The sequence below is a fragment of the Chelonoidis abingdonii genome, chromosome 17 (assembly GCF_003597395.2).
Source record: "Chelonoidis abingdonii isolate Lonesome George chromosome 17, CheloAbing_2.0, whole genome shotgun sequence".
NCBI classification, from domain to species: Eukaryota; Metazoa; Chordata; order Testudines; family Testudinidae; genus Chelonoidis; species Chelonoidis abingdonii.
The window spans coordinates 15,721,514-15,743,707 of NC_133785.1; the positions used below are offsets into that span (position 1 = coordinate 15,721,514).

At 41.7% G+C, this 22,194-nt stretch overlaps 1 protein-coding gene across 1 annotated transcript in view; it reads right to left on the reverse strand.

Annotated features, from left to right (window-relative positions):
- ARHGEF3 (Rho guanine nucleotide exchange factor 3) overlaps positions 1–9,612 on the reverse strand; it is a 256,764-nt gene extending 247,152 nt beyond the window's left edge. The window contains exon 1 of the mRNA XM_032798832.2: positions 9,257–9,612. Within this exon, the coding sequence (XP_032654723.1) occupies positions 9,257–9,291 (35 nt within the window). The 5' untranslated portion in view covers positions 9,292–9,612. The remainder of the gene's footprint in view (positions 1–9,256) is intronic.
- Between the last annotated feature and the right edge of the window lie 12,582 nt (positions 9,613–22,194).

The window sequence follows — 22,194 nt, forward strand, 5'->3', positions numbered from 1 at the left end:
ATGCAGAATGCCATTATTTAGCTCCTTCAAGCTGACCTGCAATGGCAGTCATTTTGCTTTTGAAATGTGTGCCTAATGCTCCAAAGAACTTGCATGAGGACTTTTTAAAAATACATACCTTAAATGTATTTTATCCCCTCCCCCATGTCAGACCTCACAAGTCTCACTACATAATTAACTCCTGTTCCATTTAGAGGAACAAATATGTTATACAGATACTTAATACAAGTATACATACAAAGGTACGCTTAGAAGGCAAGATAATCATAATGTACTGAACATGTAAAAAGAACAAGAGTACTTGTGGCACCTTAGAGACTAACAAATTTATTTCAGCATAAGCTTTCGTGAGCTACAGCTCACTTCTTTGTATGCATAGAATGGAACACGCAGACAGGAGATATTTATACATACAAAGAACATGACAAGGTGGAAGTATGCATACCAACAGGAAAGCTCATGCTGAAATAAATGTGTTAGTCTCTAAGGTGCCACAAGTACTCCTGTTCTTTTTGCCGATACAGACTAACACGGCTGCTACTCTGAAACCTGAAAATGTAAACAAGCAGATGAAAGTAGGTGGCTCAGAGGATTATATATGGCATATGGTGCCTTTCACTCGTCAGCATCACTTCAGATCCATCCCAGGTTGGTGCTAACAATCTGTTATTCACTATCTGACACCAGTATGTGAAATGAGCTTATGTTCCAATCCAGTTCCTAATGAACCAGTGCCTATTTTATAAAAAAAAAAACAAAAAAAAAAACCATGTGCTAGGCTCTGTTTTTGGCAATTGCATTAGAACAGTCCAAGTTTTGAAGGAGCAGGACCCTAAAATTGTGGGCCATAGGACCATTACATCAAGGACTATAGAACCCCAACCCACTGCTAATGGTGGTTAGGATGGCTATCACAGTGGTTCTCAACCTTTCCAAATTACTGTACCCCTTTCAGGAGTCTGATTTATCTTGTGTACCCCAAGTTTCACCTCACTTACAAACTACTTGCTTACAAAATCAGACATAAAAATGCAAAAGAGGGTCACAGCACATTGTTACTGAACATGTGCTTACTTTCTCATTTTTACCATATAATTATAAAATAGATTAACTGAAATATAAATATTGTACTTACATTTCAGTGTGAGCCTTGTCTGAAGCTGGAGCTCCTGCGGGTGGGGCTGAAGCCTGAGCCCTGCTGCTCGAGCTGAAGTATGTAACTTAGCTTTGTAGGGCCCCCTTGTGGCATGAGGACCCAGGCAATTGCCCTGTTTGCCACCTCAAATGCTGGCTCTGAACTTGCAATCTCCCTAAATCTATCCCTCAACCCTCCCTGGGGATCGCAACCTCCAGGTTGAGAAACTGATTTGGATGAGTTGAGTGCACCCTGGAAGACCTCTGTGTACCCCCAGGCTCTGTGTACCCCTGAGCAGGTAAGAGGGAAAAAAATGCTTGGAAACCAGACACCCGTGGAAGACCATGAATGCTGCTGTTAGTCTTTACACAAAGGAATATAAAGCAGGAGGCAATGGGGAACAATGCAAATTTGTACCATACTGAATCCAGAACCATTAACATGGTATTCTTTAATGCAGCAGAAGAATCACTAGTTTGCAATATAGTTCTGAGTGGGCTTAATCTTTTAGTTCTGAGCATCTACTTCTTTTTCCAGTGATCAGAAACCACAAAAGAACAAACCCAACCAAATACATTACAAAACATCCTAGAATAAAATTAAAGCAAATTGATGGGGAAAATTTTAGTGCTGATGCTCAACTCATTTCAATGAAAGCAGAAGTGAGTATGCTCATTCACTCCCACAAAAAAATGTAAATGCATATTCTTTCCAGAAGGTTGTATTTCCAAAAAAGGGGTAGCTTTATGAAAATAGGAATTACAGAATGGCTGATACCATTGGTTCATCTAACCCCCAATCCTGTCTCCTGGAAGGAACCATTAGTCAGTTTTGCAGTAATTTACATTGGTGAAATAGAGGACGAAAGGGTATGACATTACTACATTGATCAGCCTGGCAAACTACTACTTTTCTTTGTTTGTTGAAAAACCAAAGGAAGGCAAAACATGGAAGTGATTCTAATAGGGCAGGAGGGAGGGGAAGGGAGTCCTCTCTGCAGAGGAAAGTAACTTTAGTAGTTTATCCCATAAAAAACAAACTCACTCAAGTGTTTCAGTACTCTGCGTGCTTCTCAGTAATCTCACCCACACACGTGTGCCCACACACACACAAATGTTCTCTCATATCTAATTAGCCACAAAAACAGTGTTAGAAAACAAATCCAAACAATCTTTCTTAAGCCTCAATTTAAGAGGCCAGGAGTTGAATTAATTGAAACCTTTTATCATGCAAGATGTATCCTCTAGTTCATATAGGAATTAATTCAGGGAAATTCTGTGGTGTATGTTACACCGGAAAGCAGACTAGAGGATCACAGTGGCCACTTCTGGCTTTATAAATTTATGATTAAGAGTTAATACATTCTTAAGCACAGAACACTTTTGCTGTTATAACTTAAGTTTAACAGCAATCAAAGATATTTAATTCCAGTGAATTTGTTCCCACTAAGTCTTACCTGTCATTCTGTGGCAAGTGGAAAGATTGAACAGGTCTGTTTTTATTTTTTCTAGTGTTAGAAGAGAGGCAAAATAAAAGGGCCATACAGTAACACTGATATTAACACTTGCCCAGTAATTTAAACTGTTGATTCTGCCTCTCCTCACCTCCAAACCACCAAAACTTAAATGGCACAATCCGTCCCTTAGTACTGACCTGTTACTGTCTTGATTTTGGCTGAAATCTTAGAAGTCATATGGGTGTAAGAAGCTGTGCTGATTTTGTTCTTCTGGTTCAAGTTAATATGGTTGTTGTTGATCTCAAGTACACACAGTTCTACTTTTATATTAAAGACACTGCCTTTGTGTCTTCTAAGTCGATACTACACAGCAAAACAGTGTTGAAAGGTTCTTTCCAAAGATTATGAGAATTATTTCTGTTACCAATTCTAGTGACTCATATAGTTAGTAACATGTGAGAGGAATTTAACTCTATCCTCCTCAAAACACCACACTTGAAAGCAAAGCATTTGAGGTATTATTCAAAAACATTGTTCTAAGAGCGCACTGGGGACAAATCCTGCAAATTTGCCTTGGAAAGAATACCAGAGTCACTTCTGAGGAGTATATTAAGTCAAATGGGCTTTTTGGTGGTTTCAAGTAATTTTTAAAAAGGAAAAATTATGAAATAAGCATCCTTCTGAAACTCTAGAGAAACTTCCAATAAAGCACAATTATGTCCTGATCAAGCAAATTAAACGTCTTACTGCAACATTTAAGTAAAACACTTTTAGAGAAGAAGTGAAGGCAGATATACGCACAATCACCAGTATGCCTAATCACAAGATGGTGCACATCCAAAAAACTGCTGCTCCCCATGCTAACTCTTTATGTCTTGCTTCCAACATCTCAAATGCAAACATGGTTTACACCAGGGATAGGCAACCTTTGGCACATGGCCCGCCAGAGTAAATCTGCTGGTGGGCAGGATGCAGGACCGGTTTGTTTACCTGCCGCATGCGCAAGTTTGGCCAATCGCGGCTCTCACTGGCCGCTGTTCACCATTCCAGGCCAATGGAGGCTGCGGGAAGCAGCGCGGGCCAAGGGATGTGCTGGCTGCCACTTCCGGTACCCCCATTGGCCTGCACTGGCAAACCACGGCCCGTGGGAGCCGCGATCAGCTGAACCTGCGGACACGGCAAGTAAACAAACTGACCCTGCCCACTAGGCGGCTTACCCTGGTGGGCTACATCCCAAAAGTTGCCGATCCCTGCTTTACACTCAGCAGAAATACACAGCACAAGAATGAAAATGAAAACTAAAAAAAAAAAAAAGACAAAATCCAGACACTTACACAATGCTGAGTTTCACCTGCCTTTAAAAATAAAAATGGAATTTTCTACTTAACTCTAAATTATGATTCCTCTGGCCTACTTCCTAAAAAAAAAAAAAAAAAAAAAATCCTTAAAAAATTAGAGCTATTATCTCAAACTCCCTATGCCAGAGCAGGTGCTATAGGGCACATGGTTCGAGATGTCTTGCCAAGTCCTTTGGCATGTTTAGTTTTCTGATAGGGTGTTTAACAGATTCACACATAAAGGGTAAAAGGAAAGTACATGATCCTAGAATTATCTTCAGTCTGTAGCCTTTGAGACCCCCAATCCTGCAGGTGCTCCACACATGGGGGGTTGGGGGCAGGAAGAGAGAGAGAACACATCATACCTATGGAGAGCAGCTTCCAGTATTGGAGCCTGACATGGTAAGTGACTCAATCTGTTCCATATTAGCTATACCAGTACAAAGTCCAGCATGGGTGCAGTTATACCAGTATAATTATTCCCATACTGAAAGGGGAATAAGCTATACCAGAATAACTATTTCAGTTTAAAAAAAAAAAAATCACTCTACTGTCTTAAATAGTTATAAACAGTACAGAAACTATGTGTAGCCAAGCCTTAGTTAGGTGATTAGGGAGAAATAATAAAAACAAATTAAAATGTGTCCTTTTGTTTAGGCATTAAGGGCCTGATACTCAGATGTCAAGCATCTCAACTCTTACAGCTTAATCCTGAACAGTGTTGAGCACCTGTAATTTGACCAGAACCTAATAAAAGCACCTCTGGAAATTCAAGTACATTGTTTACATTTCCATGGTTTAAAGCACGCAACAGTTACATGAAGCTCCTGTGCACTGCTTTAACCCCACCCCCCGACAATACACATTTTATATAGAGATGTTTACTTCGTAATAGCTACTTTGGAGCTATGGCTACCTCAACAAATGATTATTAGAGCATATTTATAAAGTCCTATATTTGATGTAGAACATAGTACAATGTAATAATTCTATATAGTATATCAGTTTAAACTTTTAGTCTTGTGCAGTGTTTTACCTTGCTTGCCACAGACTTTCATGGAAGTCAAGCAATTAAAACTCCAAAACACCATTCAAAACTTGAGGAACATGATTTCAGGAAAAACACACCATACAGGTTCACAGAAACTAATTTCTTTCAATCCAAATCTTTGCTATTGATAAAAATAGCTGCAAGGAAGCAATTGCACAGCCCCACTTTCTCCAAGATAGATTCTGGTTAAAAATTTAAATAAAGAGACCTAGAAAATTAAACACAAAAAAGTTAGTTTAAAATAATGTTAAAGGAATTGACTTAAACCCACAAAATTCTTTGAAGTCTCCTATTAAGAGGATCCCTCTGCCAATCATCCTTAGGTATTATAAGTGAAAAAATGGCAATTCATATGGAATTATTGTTAGGAAGGAATGTGAGATTTAACTGAATTTAAGCTGCTTGCAATATAACTCAGTGCACACAGAAAACTTCAAAAGGATTCTAAGTGTATTTATTATAATGTTTGTACTAATGGGGCAGAGGTTATCACATGTAGTACTCAAAATAATTATAAGCTTCTTGAACCTAATAGAAACTTTTAGGAACTTAAAATACAGACAATAAATTTAGTATTATTGAATATCAAGCTGGATAAGCTGAAGACTTGGAAAAAGCCCCAACAACTTGTTAAAACTTCTCATTCACAGCATTTATTCCTAGGTATGTGTAGAGAGTCATCATCTGAGAGAGAGAGATCTTATACAAAACAACACTCACACAAATCTCAGACCTTGAAGTACCTGGGCTCAGTGGGACAAATTAAGAAGAGAATGTGGTTCCAACCCTGAATTGGATGTCTTTAAACCCATTAAATGTCTATCTTAATGTTACATCAGGGATTAGGTGCATGAACCATATTTCAGGCAGTGCTGTGTAGTATACTTGGTAAATCTCCTTAAAAGCAACTAAGTTTTATGGAATACCAGTACTATCTAGGAAAGGAACAGCTGGTTCACAGCAAACAGGTTAACATCTACATTGCTGATGAAATTGTTTAGCGTGTGTGTATATATATACACATACACCTTATATCTTCCAAAAAAAAAAAAATCACACTTAAAAAGATCTGAATAAATTGACTGAAGCAATGCTTAGTGCAACCACAGAGGCAGCACATTTATAAACAATCAGGTTCATAACAGCCTCAGAAAAGTAGATGCAAAACATACCTAAAATATCTTGTTTGAGAGATTTGTAGCACATGATGGTAGTTTTACTTTTAGTCACTCACTAAATATACCAGTTAACAAAAATCAAGAGGAGAATCAGAGCTTCAAAGATTAGGTGCAAACTCTCACATAGTTTAAGTATTCAGGTCCAGCAACTGGGTTTGAACACATCTCTATGCAAAAACAAACACTGCTAAAATCTAAATATTCCTTTCTGGAAGACAAAAATTTGCTTCTAAATCCAAATTTAGGCAAAAAGTTGCTGAGCTTCTGCAGCTTTCATTCACTTCAACTCATGAATGACAAAGACAAAAATACAGTAGAACCTCAGAGTTATGAACACTCTGAGGAAGGCAGTTTATAACTCTGAAATGTTCATAACTCTAAACAAAATGTTATGGTTTCTCTTTCAAAAGTTTACAACTAAACATTGACTTAATACAGCTTTGAAACTTTATATGCAGAAGAAAAATGCTGCTCTTTTTTTTTTTTTTAGTAGTTNTTTTTTTTTTTTTTTTTTTTGTCTACGCTGGTGCCTGATTGTGTACTTCAGGTTCCAGATGAGGTGTGTGGTTGACTGGTCAGTTCATAACTCTGGTGTTTGTACTGTGAGGTTCTACTGTAGATCCTAATCATGGTCCATGCATTTCCATAGCTCACCTGCTGAAAAAGCAAGAAAATCCCTACAAAACACCTCACTCCAGATTCTATGCACGAATACTATGAGACTAACTAATAGCACAACAATGATCCCAGGGATAAGAACTGCAAAATCCAAAAACGGAACTGAAGTTTCAGAAAGTCCGTGGGGAGTGAGGCTGAAAATACTACAGTATATGTGCTACTGTGGCAAGTCACAACCTCTTGTTGTATCACTGATTTTTAAAGTACAACTCCTCTTGGAAATTAATAGAGATTTCTGCTCAAGACCTGAAGTAACAAACTACAGAAAACAATAAAACCTTTATAAACATTTATACGGATAGCTAAGCAGTGGTGGCTATCTTCACCTCAGATTACAAGAAACCTGAAAGTTTTCTATACACTTCCACACACTGCGGTCTTTACTGCAGATTCTACCATGTGTGAACCAGCTCACTGCTCCATATTTCCCCACTCCCCCACACAGTATCTAGTTTTATGATCTCTGCAGTGAGTTTGTTATCCATAGCCATTAACAGTTACTACAGTTTCATGCAAGTAGAATCCTGCACAAGCTGCAGAATTGGGGTCCTAAGTAGCTCAATTCTGTAACAAATGTTTGAAGATCAAAAAGAACTTTCTCTACCTTTTTACTGCAAAAGAGTGCATATGGCCTTATGTATAGATGAGAAAGTATCTACATACAAATATAAAAGGATGCTTATACATGTTCACAAATTTTTAGTAGTAAAGAGAAAAATAAACATACCACCTCATAAAACCAAATTCTTTGGGATAAAATAGCCCCTCACACTCACATTAATTAGATCCATAGCCATTCCCACATCACAAAAGTGCCCCCATTGAAGTGCCAGCATTCCATGGAATGCCACTGACAGAGAGTAAGAATTTAGCAATATTTCACACTTACTGTGCATAGTGGTTTTCCTCTTCAAAGAACTTCAAAAACACTAAAGTTAATTCACACAACTATCTATTACAGGTTAATTAACACTAGCTCTGTTTTGAAGTCTATACATAACCTGTTGTCTTTAATTTCAGAATCCTGTGTAATTACACAAACAACTGTGTGCTCTTTGATCTGCTTGGTATGTCAATTTTGCAAAACTTGAGGCAGCACTGTGTAGTGACTGAGGTACAGGACTGAGAATCAGAAGTTCCTTGGGCTTGATTCTTCTTCCACTTATATCAGCGTAAAGTCCTGGTCCTACAGATACTTTCACAGAGTGACTTTGAAGTCAATGGGTATATCCACACTGCAGCTGGGAGTAAGCCTCCCAGCCCCGATAGGCACACTGGCACTGGCAGAACTCAAACTAGCATGCTAAAAATAGCAGCGTGGAGTTGCTGTACCCTGGGAGGCTCAAGCTAATCACCCAAACACAGACCTAGGGGGTTGGGTGGCTAGTCCAATCCTCTGCTAGTGTGGACTTTGCAGCCCTGTTACTTTCAGTGCACTAACACAAATCTGTCTACACAGGCGGGGAGGCTGGCTCCAAGCTGCAGTGTGCAGACATATGCAACGGAACTACTTGAGTGAGTAAAAATTACTCATGTTGTAGAGTCGGAAATTTGCAAAGCAGCCTAAGAGAGTGAGGCACCCTGGGAATTGGGCACCTAACTCCCTTGAACTCTTTTGAAAATCCCAGCCTTTTGCAGGACTGTGAAATAAGCAGTTAATGGAGTAAAATGTGCCAGAAGAATCAGGCCACTACAGTGTAATCCTGGATTTACCACTGACTCACTCTGTAGCCTTGAGCAAGTCACTTCACCTCTCTGCCTTTCTCCAGTGTAATACAAGGATAAATTAGTGTTTGTAGAATGCTTTGAAAATGTAGAGTCCTATTCGTTTCCCACCTATTATCCTTAGGTATCTTTAGTACTGTAAACTTGACTCTGCAAACCCTGCCTGATATGTGAATCCTGCAAAATCCCCGTTGTGGTTTTCCTCAAAACCCGCTGCAGTGAGCACACACAATTGTTGTGCCCCTTTAGGTATAGAAGGGTGTAGTTAAAGCCGTACACGCTAAAGCCCCCTGTCAATCAGCAGGCTGGGAAAGAGCTGTGGTGTGTGTGTATGGGGAAACCCAACCTACCCTGTAGTGCAGCCTCGGCTAAGCTCGTGTGAATCCTCTCGTTAACCTCTAGATGACTCAACCTTCCCTCCGTGTCATGTGAGGGGAGGCGCTGCGGGAGTTCCCTCCGGGGGGCTTTCTCCGAAGCAGATGTGGCTAGTTCACCACACGGTATCTGTCGTTCGCGGCTGTTTTGGGCTGGCCAGACGCGCCACTCGCAATCTCCCCGGCAGGATCCGTCTCTTACGGCTTGGCAGGCAGCGGCATCCCCACCCCAGCCCCAAGCAAAGCTCCGCTCCCAGTCAGCTTCCCGAAACTCCCATGGAACCGGTCAGAATTGAGGAGAAACCAGGCGCTGGCACCTCACCTCGTACCTTCCCGCTCCTCCTCGGCTCCCTGCATTGGCGGCCCGGAGCTGCAGCCAGGGCAGGGAGGCGGCGGCCGGAACTCCAGCTCGCAGAGAAGAGGTTGCAGCCCCCGGCAGGGGCCGGAGAGCCCCAGAGCGCTCAGGGATTCCGCGGGAGCTACTTTTCCCGGCTCCCTCGGCAGGCCGTGGGGAAGAAGAAGGAGGCGACACAACGCAGCGCCCGGGCGTGCTGGGCTCCAGGAACTTGGAGCTGCCGCAAAACGGCTGTCAGGAGAGGCTGGATACCAAAATCCCCACGCGCACACACGCCAGAGAAGTCCGAAAACTTCACACGCCGGGCGTTCTCCGGAGCAGTTCTACCCTCAGTTCAAGGACAGAGTCCCGCCCCTTGGCTCCTGTGTTCAACAACACCCTCCCCCCCGCACACACACACCCGTCTCTCTCTTTCACATTCACGCACCCTCCCTCTACTCTTTCTCTGCCCCCTCCCCTTCTCGTTTTAGATCTTATCTCTCTCCCTTTTTCCCCTCGCACCCGCTTCATTCCCTGTTTCTCCCGGACCCCTTTCTTTTTCTTCCTCCTTGTCCCCCAGTCTCTCATTCTCTCTTCCCGTCTGCTTCACATTCTCCCTACAGAGATTCCCTGGGGGCAATGACGGATGAACCAGCGAACCAAACCATCCATCTCCAGATGTCCCCAGCTAAGTCCAGGGAGTTATCTCATCTGGAGATGTACCTGATCCCTTGCCCCAGCTCTGCTCTTCTCTCCTTCTCCTGCCCCAGTTTCCCAAAGTTTGGATCTGAACTTCTCAATTTCAGTCATATTCTAGAAGGGATCTGAATTGCTCAACACATATAAATACACCACCTGAGCTTGGGAAAGTAGATCAGCAATTAAGTGGCAGCTTAGGGCTCATCTCTAATCATAATCTTTCTGTGATACATAAAGTTCCTGTTCTCTGTACTACAATACATCATGCCTACTTCACCACACCCTATCCCATTTTCCATGTTACAGTCTAGCAAACATTGCATATAAATGTGCATTGATGTTCAAAGCAGATAAGAAAAAAGACAAGCAAAATCTAAGATAAGACAAATTACACAGTGTTGCCAACCACAAGCATCCAAAAATCACAGGTCAGGCACCCAAAAAAATCATGAATCATTAAAGTGAATGGGACTTGAATAACATGAGTAGGATTTGGCCCTATTTGACAAATTTATCCAGTCTGAAGCAAGAAGTGAAAAACAATAAATTAACAGTTGACACCAAATGTGTCAGATTTTGGAGAAAGAAGGAATATCAAATAACAGAAAATATGCTAGAACAGTCCCTCTTGCTCAGGACATATTGGAGAAAAGTACAGATAAATCAAATAAAATTGAACAAAGATAAGTGCAAGTAGATGGAAAGCTCTTTGGGGCAGAGGCTTTTTGCTGTGCATTTGTACAGTGCTCTGATCTATTATTGAGGTTCCTCAGCACTACTGCAATACAAATAATGACATGAACAAAGAAAATAAAAATCACAAATGCAAATGCAAAAGAAGAAGCCAATGCCGGAGTATTACTGCAGAAAAAGACCTGTGTGGAAGAGCTGATGGAAAAAATTATGATTCCATATGAGGACACTTTATAAGCTAATGCAATCTTGCAATATTAATCTTGGGATATCAAAAATAAATGAATATCTATGAGAAACAAACATACTAGAAAATTTAAAAAAAAGTGGTTCACCACATAATGTATCCTAGAGACAATGGAAACATTTAAAAGATGTTACAGAATAATCAGTTGAAGCCTCTGGTCTATGGTTAGATTTTCCACTTTAAACCTAACATTTTGTGATGAGATTTAATTTCTCAGATATTTCAAAAGCACCGTGGCCAGAAATGAGATATAGACATGGGTAGCCAGGCCCAATTTTTAAAAGATATCTTTTTAATCCCATGATTTATTCTTCAGTTTGGGATCTTAAAAATAAAGTTTGGACTCACCTTAAGACATGTTGTGAGGAGGTTCTAGTATAAGGATAAAAATGAAAACAGTCAATTTTAAAGGCCAGGAGTCCTCAAAGTGCTCTAAAACATTTCCTTTTAAACATCAGCAATAGTTAAACTGGAAAAAAATAGCTATCAAGAAGACATGTTATTATTCCTACAAAAATGTAATAATACTTTTGTAATTTATTTTGATTTATTACTTATTTCTTAAAACTATGGGCTAGATTTTGAGCCTTTTCCCAATGCTCTGAATGTGCAGGAGGAACCTCTTATTCCCCTCTTGTTCCTGATGGTGGAGGAATTTGCCCCAGCCCTTTATAAGGTGACATATTCCTCTCCCCCTCAGACTGACTCAGTTCTGTAGGTTGGCATGTTGGAGGCAGAGCCAAAGTCCCACCCATTCCCTGTTACTCTGTAAGCCCTCACCGCCCACCTAGGGCTGGCGCTTCTATTTAGGCGACCTAGGCGGTCGTCTAGGGCACCAGGATTTGGGAGGGCAGCATTTTGCTGCCCTCGGTGGCAATTCAGTGGCGGGGGGTCCTTCCGCGCTCTGGGTCGTTGTCGGCAATTCTGCGGCGGGTCCTTCACTCGCTCCAGGACCCGCCGCCGAAGTGCCCCAAAGATCGGGAGCGTGGAAGGACGCCCCCGCCGCAGAATTGCCGCCAATGACCGGGAGCTCGGAAGGACCCCCGCCTAGGGCGCCAAAAACCCTGGCGCTGCTCCTGCACCCACCTGCTTGTAGCAGGGAATAGTGACCCCATGAAGATTGTTCCCTCTACACCTGGAGCAGTAATTTAGGCAGACCACACAGAAGTAAGACTGCTACTTAAGCCCCTCTGCAGCCACATTAGGGCTAACTACTTTCACTCAACACCACATTATGGGCAGATTCATGGCCCCAATGCACAGCCCAAATATCATTAATGGAAAAGAGGAGTCTGTGGTGGCTGCAGTAATACTATGTATGGGTATCTATATCTGGTGGGGGCATGAAATCATGACCTTACTTTTCCATCACTGAAAAATCTCCTTCTCTAGAAGCCCCAGCAGAGTGGTGCTATATAATATATATGGGGTGTAGGCCTCTGCTCACTATGTCTCTTATCGTGCAACAAGAGGACACTAATTCTGCTGCATTCAGGACCTTCCACATGCTCAGAGGAAGTGCCAGCTTTTGCTCCTATGTTACATCCGAATTGTAGAGAAGCACCTAGGTAGCGAATATTACCAAGTGTGGTGAGACCCTCTGTCTAGACAAGGGGCGGGCAAACTATGGCCTAGGGGCCGCATCCGGGCCTTCAGATGTTTTAATCTGGTCCTCGAGCTCCCATCTGGGAGTGGGGTCCAGGGCTTGTCCCACTCCAGAACTCCAGATGGGGAGCGGGGTCAATGGCTTGCCCCACTCTGCACGTGCCATGGCTCTGCACAGCTTCCAGGAGCAGCGTCATGTCCTCCCTCTGGCTCCCATGCATAGGGGCAGCCAGGGGCCTCCGCACAGTGCCCCCACCCCAGGTGCTGCCCCCGCAACTCCCATTGGCTGGGAACCATGGACAACGGAAGCTGCAGGGGTGGCACCTGCAGACCGGGCAGTGCGTAGAGCCACCTGGCTGTGCCTCCGCATAGAATCTGGTGGAGGGACATGCCACTGCTTCCGGGAGCCATTTGAGGTAAGCGCCACCCTGATCCTGCACCACCAACCCCCTCCCACGCTCCAATCCCCTGCCCCAGTCCTGATCCCCCTCCTGCCCTCCAAACCCCTTGGTCCCAGCCGGGAATACCCCTCTACAGCCCCAACTCCTCATCCCCAGCCTCATTCCACAGCCTGCACCCATAGCCAGAGCTCTCACCCCCCCTCGCACCCCAAACCTCTGCCCGGAACCCCCTCCCACATCCTGAACTCCCTATTTCTGGCCTTACCCCAGGGCCCTCACGCCCTCCCATACCCCAACCCCCAATTTTGTGAGTGTTCATGTCCTGCCATACAATTTCCATACCCAGATGTGGCCCTTGGGCCAAAAAGTTTGCCCACTCCGGTCTAGACTCTAGGCCAGGGTGGGCAAACTTTTTGGCCCAAGGGCCACGTTGGGGTTGCAAAACTGTATGGAGGGCCAGGTAAGGAAGGCTGTGCCTCCCCAAACAGCCTGACCCTCACTCCCTGACTGCCCCCCTCAGAACCTCTGACCCATCCAACCCCCCCTGCTCCTTGTCCACTAATCACCCCTCCCGGGACCCCCCATCCCTAACTGCCCCCTGGGACCCTATCCCCTATCCAGCCCCTCCTGTTCCCTGTCTCCTGACTGCCCTGACCCCTATCCACACCCCTGCCCTGACAGGCCCCCCGTGACTCCCACACCTATCCAACGCCCCCCGTTCCCTGACCCCTATCCACACCTCCTGACAGCCCCCCACCCAGGACGCCCATGCTTATCCACCCCGCCATTCCCCATCCCGACCGCCCCCTCCAAACCTCCACCCCCTCCAACTGTCCCCTGCTCCCTGTCCCCTGACTGCCCCTGGGATCCCCTGCCCCTTATGCAACTCCCTGACCCCCTTACTATGCTGCTCAGAGTAGCATGTCTGGCAGCTGCGCTGCCCGACTGGAGCCAGACACACTGCTGCGCTGCTCAGCAGGAGTGCGCAACCCTGCCACTCAGAGTGCTGCCCACATGGCGGCATAGCTGCAGGTGAGGGGGGGACAGCGAGGGAGGGGCTGGGGGCTACCCTCCCCAGCAGGGAGCTCAAGGGCCAGGCAGGAAGGTCCCACGGTCCAGATGTGGCCCATGGCCATAGTTTGCCCCCCTCTGCTCTAGGCTGTGCTCTGGGTTTTTTGTGTATGCAAAATTCCCACTTACTTTATATAGGCAACAACTGTTCAGACCATATAAGTACTGTTAATACATAGGTGCAATGGGAGCTGGTCTATCTGAACTAAAGATGTTGTGCTGGTAGACTGAACATGTTTTATTGGTCTAACTTGCTATTATTTTGATTATTGGAAGATGATTAACTCTACCATGCATTAAAGTCTGCAATAGACTTACATTTATGTGTTTATCATTATTTGTTCATTATCTGATGTTATAATATGGAGGTGAAATCAGATAAGGATAAATTAATGTCTCTTCTAAATCTCAATGAATGCCAAATATAATTAAAAACAACATGGAACATGGAGAAACGACAGAAAAGGGGGAAAACACAAGAGGTTTAAACTAGTAGAACAAAAAGAAGCAGAAAGGAGTACAAAGCTGTTTTAATTGGAGGTAACAATGAAAATGCCTAAAAAATCCCCTTTTGGAAATCATTTAACAATGGAGAGTTGACCCTGAAGAAAGAAATGCCATTCATTAGAGACTGGAATTGTGCTAACAACTGTAAATTACAGACATGCAATGCACTATAGCCTTTCAAAAAGGTGTGGTAGTTGTGAGCTATTCAGGCAAAATAGATCACAACAGGCAGACGATTATTGTTCTGGGGATTATTGCATAACTAACTTGTGTTTTGAGAAATAGTAGTAAAATGGGACAGAGAAAGCAAATTGGTTGGCTGAGGACAATTCCAAGTCATGAACCTAACCAGAGCATAAATCCTTAGGTGTGTATGTAATATCAGTAATACACTTGCATTTATTTACTATGTATTCATAGCCAAAGGTGCGAGAGTGCCTTAATGAAAGATTAACTAAAAATAATGAGGAAAAAAGCAAAATGGCCCCAAACAAATCCTAGGACTCCTGTCAAGTCTATACTAAATTGTAGCACAGCCAACGAGTGAAGCTTGTGAAACCTTGGTTTTTGCACTTCACACTTTGTTGTGATTTGAATTGTGCATTTTCAATGTTGTGCTTATATGGGCTTCTGATTTCACTGTAACTTTATTCCAACACCACTTCCATTAACTACGTATTGCCCAGTATCAGAGGGGTAGCCGTGTTAGTCTGGATCTGTAAAAGCACCAAAGAATCCTGTGGCACCTTATAGACTAACAGACATATTAGAGCATGAGCTTTTGTGGGTGAATAGCCACTTCGTCGGATGCATGTCATGTATGTACTGCCCAACACTTATCCTGTGAAGAGACAGTGGTTTCCTCTTTAACTAACACCTAACCCAAACCTTGGCGTGTTTGCAAATGCTATAGTAAAGGGCAGTCAGCTACCTTCCTGTTGCTGACTCAAATCATGTTTTTATGGGAACCGCCCACAAGATCAGAGCGGATTATTAAAGAACAATGGGCTAATTCTTCTCTCCCTTATATGTATCACACATATTATCCTGGTGCAACTCCACTGAAGTTAATGAAGTTACTCCTGATTTGCAAGGATGTGAAAGGAGAATCAGGCCTGCTGGACTTGATTCATCCCTGCACTAGCACAGGCATGAGCAGTTGACAGGGAATGTATTCTGGGAATACCGGGAGTTGGTACAACACCATGTACAGGCTGGAGAAGCTCTATGGGCTGTCCTAACTTGCATTCCTGCTTCAATGTCTCCTGTTGGATATCAGGAAATCAGAACTACCAGGATACAGTCTGCCTCAATTCCACCCTTGCTCTGTACTTATGTCTCTGCTGTCCTCCTGTGTATGCCAGCCTGTCCTAGAATGCCCCTCCACTGGAGCGGGTGCTATAGAGGTTGCACAGAGCCTGCTCTACGCACAGTATACCAGCCTCCTCACTGGTGATTCACTGTGGGAGGAGGGCTTGTGCCCGTCCTATGGCCTATGTTTGCCCTGCTAGCTATTATAAAAAGTGTGCCTATGCTTTGAGCTGGAGGTATAAATTCCAGCTCAAGGAGACACACCTGCACTAGCTCTCATCAAGCTAGCATACTAAAAATAGCATAGCCATGGTGGTGCAAGCCATGGGAAAGGCTAGCTGCCCTGAGTATGTATCTATGGTCCAGATGGGATTGTATACGGGTGGCTAGTCCTTCCCACTGCTCACACCATCAAGGCTACCCACTATTCAGAGCTAACACACGTATGTCTCCTTAAGCTGGAATTTTCACCTCCAGCTCAAAGTGTAGAAAATACCCAAAGGGGCTACTGAACATTGATTAATCAGGCCTCATGTCACTAATCAACAATACTTACTGATGGGTTACCAACAGCTGAGAGTGTCTGAGTTATCAGTAAAGGCCCAGGCATGGAAGCCAGAAATTCCTGCATTCCAGTCACACTGCTGACACTAACTCCATCTGTGACCCTAAGATCCTTATCTATGTTTCATTTGTGAAATGGGTATAACAACACTTACAGAATTTATATTCCTGGATGTGCATTTGAGGATCAAGGCCCCAGTACTGTAAAGTGCTATACACCTCCAAGGTTTTGCAAACATATTGATTAGCACCTTATGCCACTGATGTTAGTAGGGCTATTTGAGGAGTAAGGTAATATTCAACACAAGTAAGAGTATCAGAATGTGGCCACTGTAAAGAGCTTAGAAAATGTTAATGACAAAGTTATATAAATCTTCAATGATATGCTACTATATTTGTATAGTATACAGTACTCTCACCAGGGTGGCATAACAGTGCTACGGTTAAATCAGGCAGTAACCAGTCAGAGCAAAAATATTCTTAGAATTGTGTATTTCAAATGTTACAGGTGGAGTAAAACCCTCTCTGATGTATAATCTTGCTGGGCACTTTTTTTTCTTGAAGCACAGTTTAGTTTGGTATTCATGTTACAGATTAATGGAACAAATCTGTTCCCAGTGTGTTCAATATTCCCTTTTGGTGCACTGGACATCTATTCTTCTGACAGGTTTAATCCTAATGAGCATGGATTACAAACTCATTCTCTGAAGACTGGAGAGGACTGAATTATATTTTCAGTTAGGGTCTATGGATCTAGGCCAGTGGCTTTCAATCTTTTTTTCACTTGTGGATCCTTAAAAAACTTCAAATGGAGGTTCCAACCCCTTTGGAAATCTTAGACATAGTCTATGGACCACCAGGGTCCCCCATTAATTCAAAGATGAAGTGTAAAATATAGCCCGCAGATTGTAAGCGACATGTTAACTAATAATATTATACTGTTCTATTCAGCATCATTCAATAGAAGCAGTGGTACTGGACACCTTTACAACTACCATGAAGGGAACCCAGCTGTGGTTTGTTTCTTTCCTCCAGGCTTATGGGGAACTCATTTGGAGGGTGAGCTCAAGCTGAGTCAGAAAGAGAAAAAAAATTAACAGTTCTACTGTTTACAACTGTATTAAACTGTGACAAATGTATGTTGGGGGCCGGGGAGGGAAGCAGGGTGCTAGTTGCTGTATCCACTACTGCATCCAGCTAAAGTAGACAGGGACAACAGCTAGATATTTCTGCTCAAATGATCAACAATGAGATGTCTAGCATTGTTGGCATTTAGATCAGACTCGTTATGCTTCAGAGTAAACTCACACTTGGAAAAGATGGAGACATTTTACACCTGTGAGAGGTATTCTTAGAGGCTATCTGTCTACAAACCCAGGAATTATGGAGAACATGAATAGCTTGTGATAATGAGGTCTTACTGTAGGTGAAATCAAATAATTTCTGGCAAATTGAAGGAAAATTACCTTTTGACTGACATATGATTTAATCTTTGGCTCCCAACAGTTTCAAAATAATTAATGTCTGATCATTTATATGTTCAGAATACTCAAATTTTATGTAGCGTACATATTTTATATATGATATATAACTCACACAGACAAATAATTCTGTGAGGGAATTTCAGTAGCAAGTCACCACATCATTTAAATCTAAGATTAAAAAAAAAAAAGAAAGTTAGGCTTCTGGTTTTTATTTTATTTTAGGGAAAGGAAAACCAAGATATAGTGGAAGAACTCTAACTTGTGCCCGTTTTCATTGCTAGGGAAGATTTCATTGTCATTTCATTCTCAAAACAAGCAACAAACAAAACTCCAGTTGTTAGGATGTTTTCTCCAGTGGCAACAATATAGTATATTTGAAAACACTGAAAAGTTATATGATTGTGACCAGTTAGTTGTTCCCTTCTTAAAATTCTTCTAAAATCTCTGCATATTAATGGTGGAATATGGAATATTATAGGATTTCTGCATTGACAAGATGTCTTAAAGACATCTAGAGTGTAACAAATGCACATGAAAACTTCACTGAAATCAATTAAGTTGCACCAATGTATGTGGGGTTAGAATTTGGCTCACTAGTTAGAAATCAGAGGTAAAATCCTGGCCCCACTGAGAAAATTCTCATTGATTTCAAGGGGGGCAGGATTTCACCCGAGATTTCTACGTTAGTTTTAGCTGATGAGTAATTAGGTTTGTAGTTAATTGATTTCATACTAAAATACATATAAGAATGTTTAAAGGAGACTTGCAAACTCTCTTTTAAAACCCCAGCAACTTCAGTAGCTAGATTCTGAATATACTCAAAAATCCAGGCTAAGCAAAATAGCACATTATTAATTTAATACATGATATTTGGTGCCTTGCTATACCTGACCATACTGACCACCGACTTTCCTCACTCCAACTGAAGCCCCAGTATGCACTATTTTATGATGTTACATTGATCATTAAACCCTGCTGCATGACGGAACCAGCATACGCAGGTAAGGAAATGCCTATGCTTTAAGCATGAAATCGTGTTTTTAAAGAGATCTTCTAGGTGTGTTGTTTCAGCTGGATACAGGATTCTTCCACTTCATGTTTTAAATGTGTGTGTGCTGTTGAACTCGCTCTTTCTTCATAGGTTGCTCAATACTTCAGCCGAGCAGATGATATACAAGGGTGGCCTATCTTTGAAAAATTAAACCAGGTAAAGTTCATAGAATGTTTTGCATCCATACGCAAATGGATTACAAGTGGTCCAATAACCAGTTAGAAAAAGCTACTTTCATCAGGCTTAATAACTATTTAAGGTTTAACCAGTTCTTTATGAACTTACTTTATGAACTTGTATTTTGCCAATGTCGATGCAGACAAGCTGAAATGGTTCAACTGGTCCTGTCATTACTGTATGACAATGAGCTAGAGCAGGGGTTCTCAAACTTCATTGCATCGACAATAAAAATTACTACATGACCCCAGGAGGGGGGACCAAAGCCTGAGCAGCCCAAGCCCCAAGTGGGGAGAAGCCAAAGCTGAAACCCAAGGGCTTCAGTCCCAGGCAGGGGCCTGTAATCTGAGTCCCGATAACCAGAGCTAAAGCCCTCAGGCTTCATCCCCAGACGGTGGTGCATAGGCTTCAGCTTTGGCCCCGGGCCTCAGCAAATCTCAGCCAGCCCTGGTGACCCCATTAACATGGGGTCCCAATCCACAATTTGAAAACCACTGTACTAGAGGCTTTTAAAAATCTCCCAGAATGCACTGTTACAGCAGACAACCCAGGAATTTTGGGACAGATGTCCAGACACATTGCAAATGAAAAAATTTAAGATGGCAACACTGTGAATGCAAAACTTAAACTCATTCAGCCTGGCAAGCATGAACAATTAACTGTTTGTGCTTATTCCAGTATAGTTACAAGCAGTTCAATTCTCTAATTAAACAAGAAATACTTAACACATCCCTTATATATTCGTACATAAATTTTCTAGACTAGACAGGGTCATACTGTGTATGAGTCCATCCCAAAAACCCTGACTTACCTGAGTAGTCTTTACTTAGGGGGAATAGTTTGCAGAATACATTAGACAAGTGCTTGGAATCCATTTGGATGAAAAAGAGGCTAAATAAAAATTAGATCATTTTCACTTCTTCTGAATCAAACTCATTCAGTCCAAACTATCACACATTTTCTGGATGATGTAATTAGACTTCACTTGACATACAGAATCATGTATCATTGTGGGACCTCCTGGTAATGTACAGGGAGAATAATTACAATTACTGCACTCAAGGAGTCTTACTTCAAAAATTAACAGAAGCCATCTTTCTATACAGAACTTGTAGACAACTATCTTTTTTTTACAGCTGTTTGATATTAAAAGTCCCTGAATACATATCAGTTTATCTCCTAAATGTGACATATGAAGAGGCATAAGAATAATTAGGTAGAAATCTCAGATTTAGTACTATTAACCTGCTAATAGAAGCATAGTGAAATGGTATGTTTGCTTATACTACATATAGCTAAAAAAGAAAAAAAAATGGTAATTATACAAAATTAAAAAGTAATAGGACCATGCCTTATGACTTTTTATTTTGATGTTTAACTTCTAAATTATGGTACCATAAAATTTTTTTTGCAAATATCAGCTGCTGTCTACTGTCAACAGTTTATATACAGGTACAAAATACGGAAACTATATTTATCAATGCAAATATTGAACATACAGCTACATCTTGCATCCTTAGCTTTCCGCTATTTTTTCATCCTCAGAGAAACATATATCTTATAAACACATCAAAATGATCACATTTCAACACATTTGTAGACTCTAGTAGTAACAAGAGGGATTATTTCACCATTTACATTCTGTTTAGATTTTACTAACACATGAAAATAGTAGAAAACTAATCTCTAAAATGCATATCAACATATTTGGTTTTTAAAAAATTTTTTACAAGAGCTTTTGCTCATGGCCTCTTAAGGGAAAAAAACAGAATTCTTGCAAACTCAGTAGTAAATCCCCTCCTCTATCCCCCACAATAGGTATGCAATTCTTCTGAATGTAAAAATCAGAGTGGCTAACTTTGTCAAAAAATCACTATAAAGTAAATTAAACATTATTTCCTTCCATTTTATAATTCCATTTAATTAAAATAAAAATCCAAAGTGGTCTGCTATTTTCTACAGTCTCTACACATAGCCTATAATGACTTCTGTTCTTTTCCCCCCTAAAGGCATTCAAAATCAGGCTTCCATCCACTGCCTGATGGGGAAAAATATATTTGATTAAAATTAATTTGATTGTGGTATCTCCCCAGACTATCTATAAATGTAAGACTCAGTTAAGATTAGCAGGATTGTACACCAAATTTGTAAGTAAGAAAACATTAATGTTAGTTTGCAATGGAGTCATCAATCCATATTTGAAAATGATTGTTTGTTAGAGTCCAGGGTGAAATCCTGGCCTTACTGAATTTATTGGGAATTTTGCCATTGATTTCAATGGAGCCAGGAATTCACCCAAATCTTTAGTCCTGCACACAGTAATAGGCTGTGACGTGTCCAGCCACCTCCCTGTAGAACTCAGCTTTGCTGCACATAGCAGGTGAAAACCTCCTGCCTGGCATCCAATTAAACCTCCTGCCTGGTGTCCAGGCATCCAGTCTTCGCTTCTTTCTGCAACGGAACTGCACAAACCCCACTGAGTCAGGGTCCTCCACACCAGCAGGTGATAGGGCAGGAATTGCTCTTAAATGATGCTATCTAATTCAACCCAAGTGTTTTTAAACTTCCAAAAAATGGGGCAACTGTTAAGAATTTTGCTTTCAGTACAACCCAAGGCACAATATATAAAAATCTTCTGTAGTTGTTTCTATGCTTTCAGATCATTCGCACACTATTTAGAATTAACTAAGATCCTTGTGACATTTTGAGCTTGTGGCATTCACTTTCAGTTTAGCAGAAAAATTACAGTGAAAAATAGCTGAAGAGTTTTATATTAGTAGAAGTAAAGCTCCATCATAAAGCATAAATACTGGTGTATGTATTTGCCTTATTGTATTGTTTTGTACCACAGTTATGAAGTGTGCTGGATTCTGCAGCCAATTATTACATTTAAACATGATTAAACTATTCAGATACGTGTTGAGAATCGTATCAAAACCCAGCAGTTAAGATTAAAATGAACAAACACAGAACTGAGAAAGTTCCACTTACAGAAAGGTTTTTGACAGCTGTGGACAGCTAGAACTATTATTACATCCTGATTAACACCCAATGCAACCCCAAATCAATGAGATTGGACAGGGTGCATTTTAGACCCCAGATTAGTAAATCTGGCA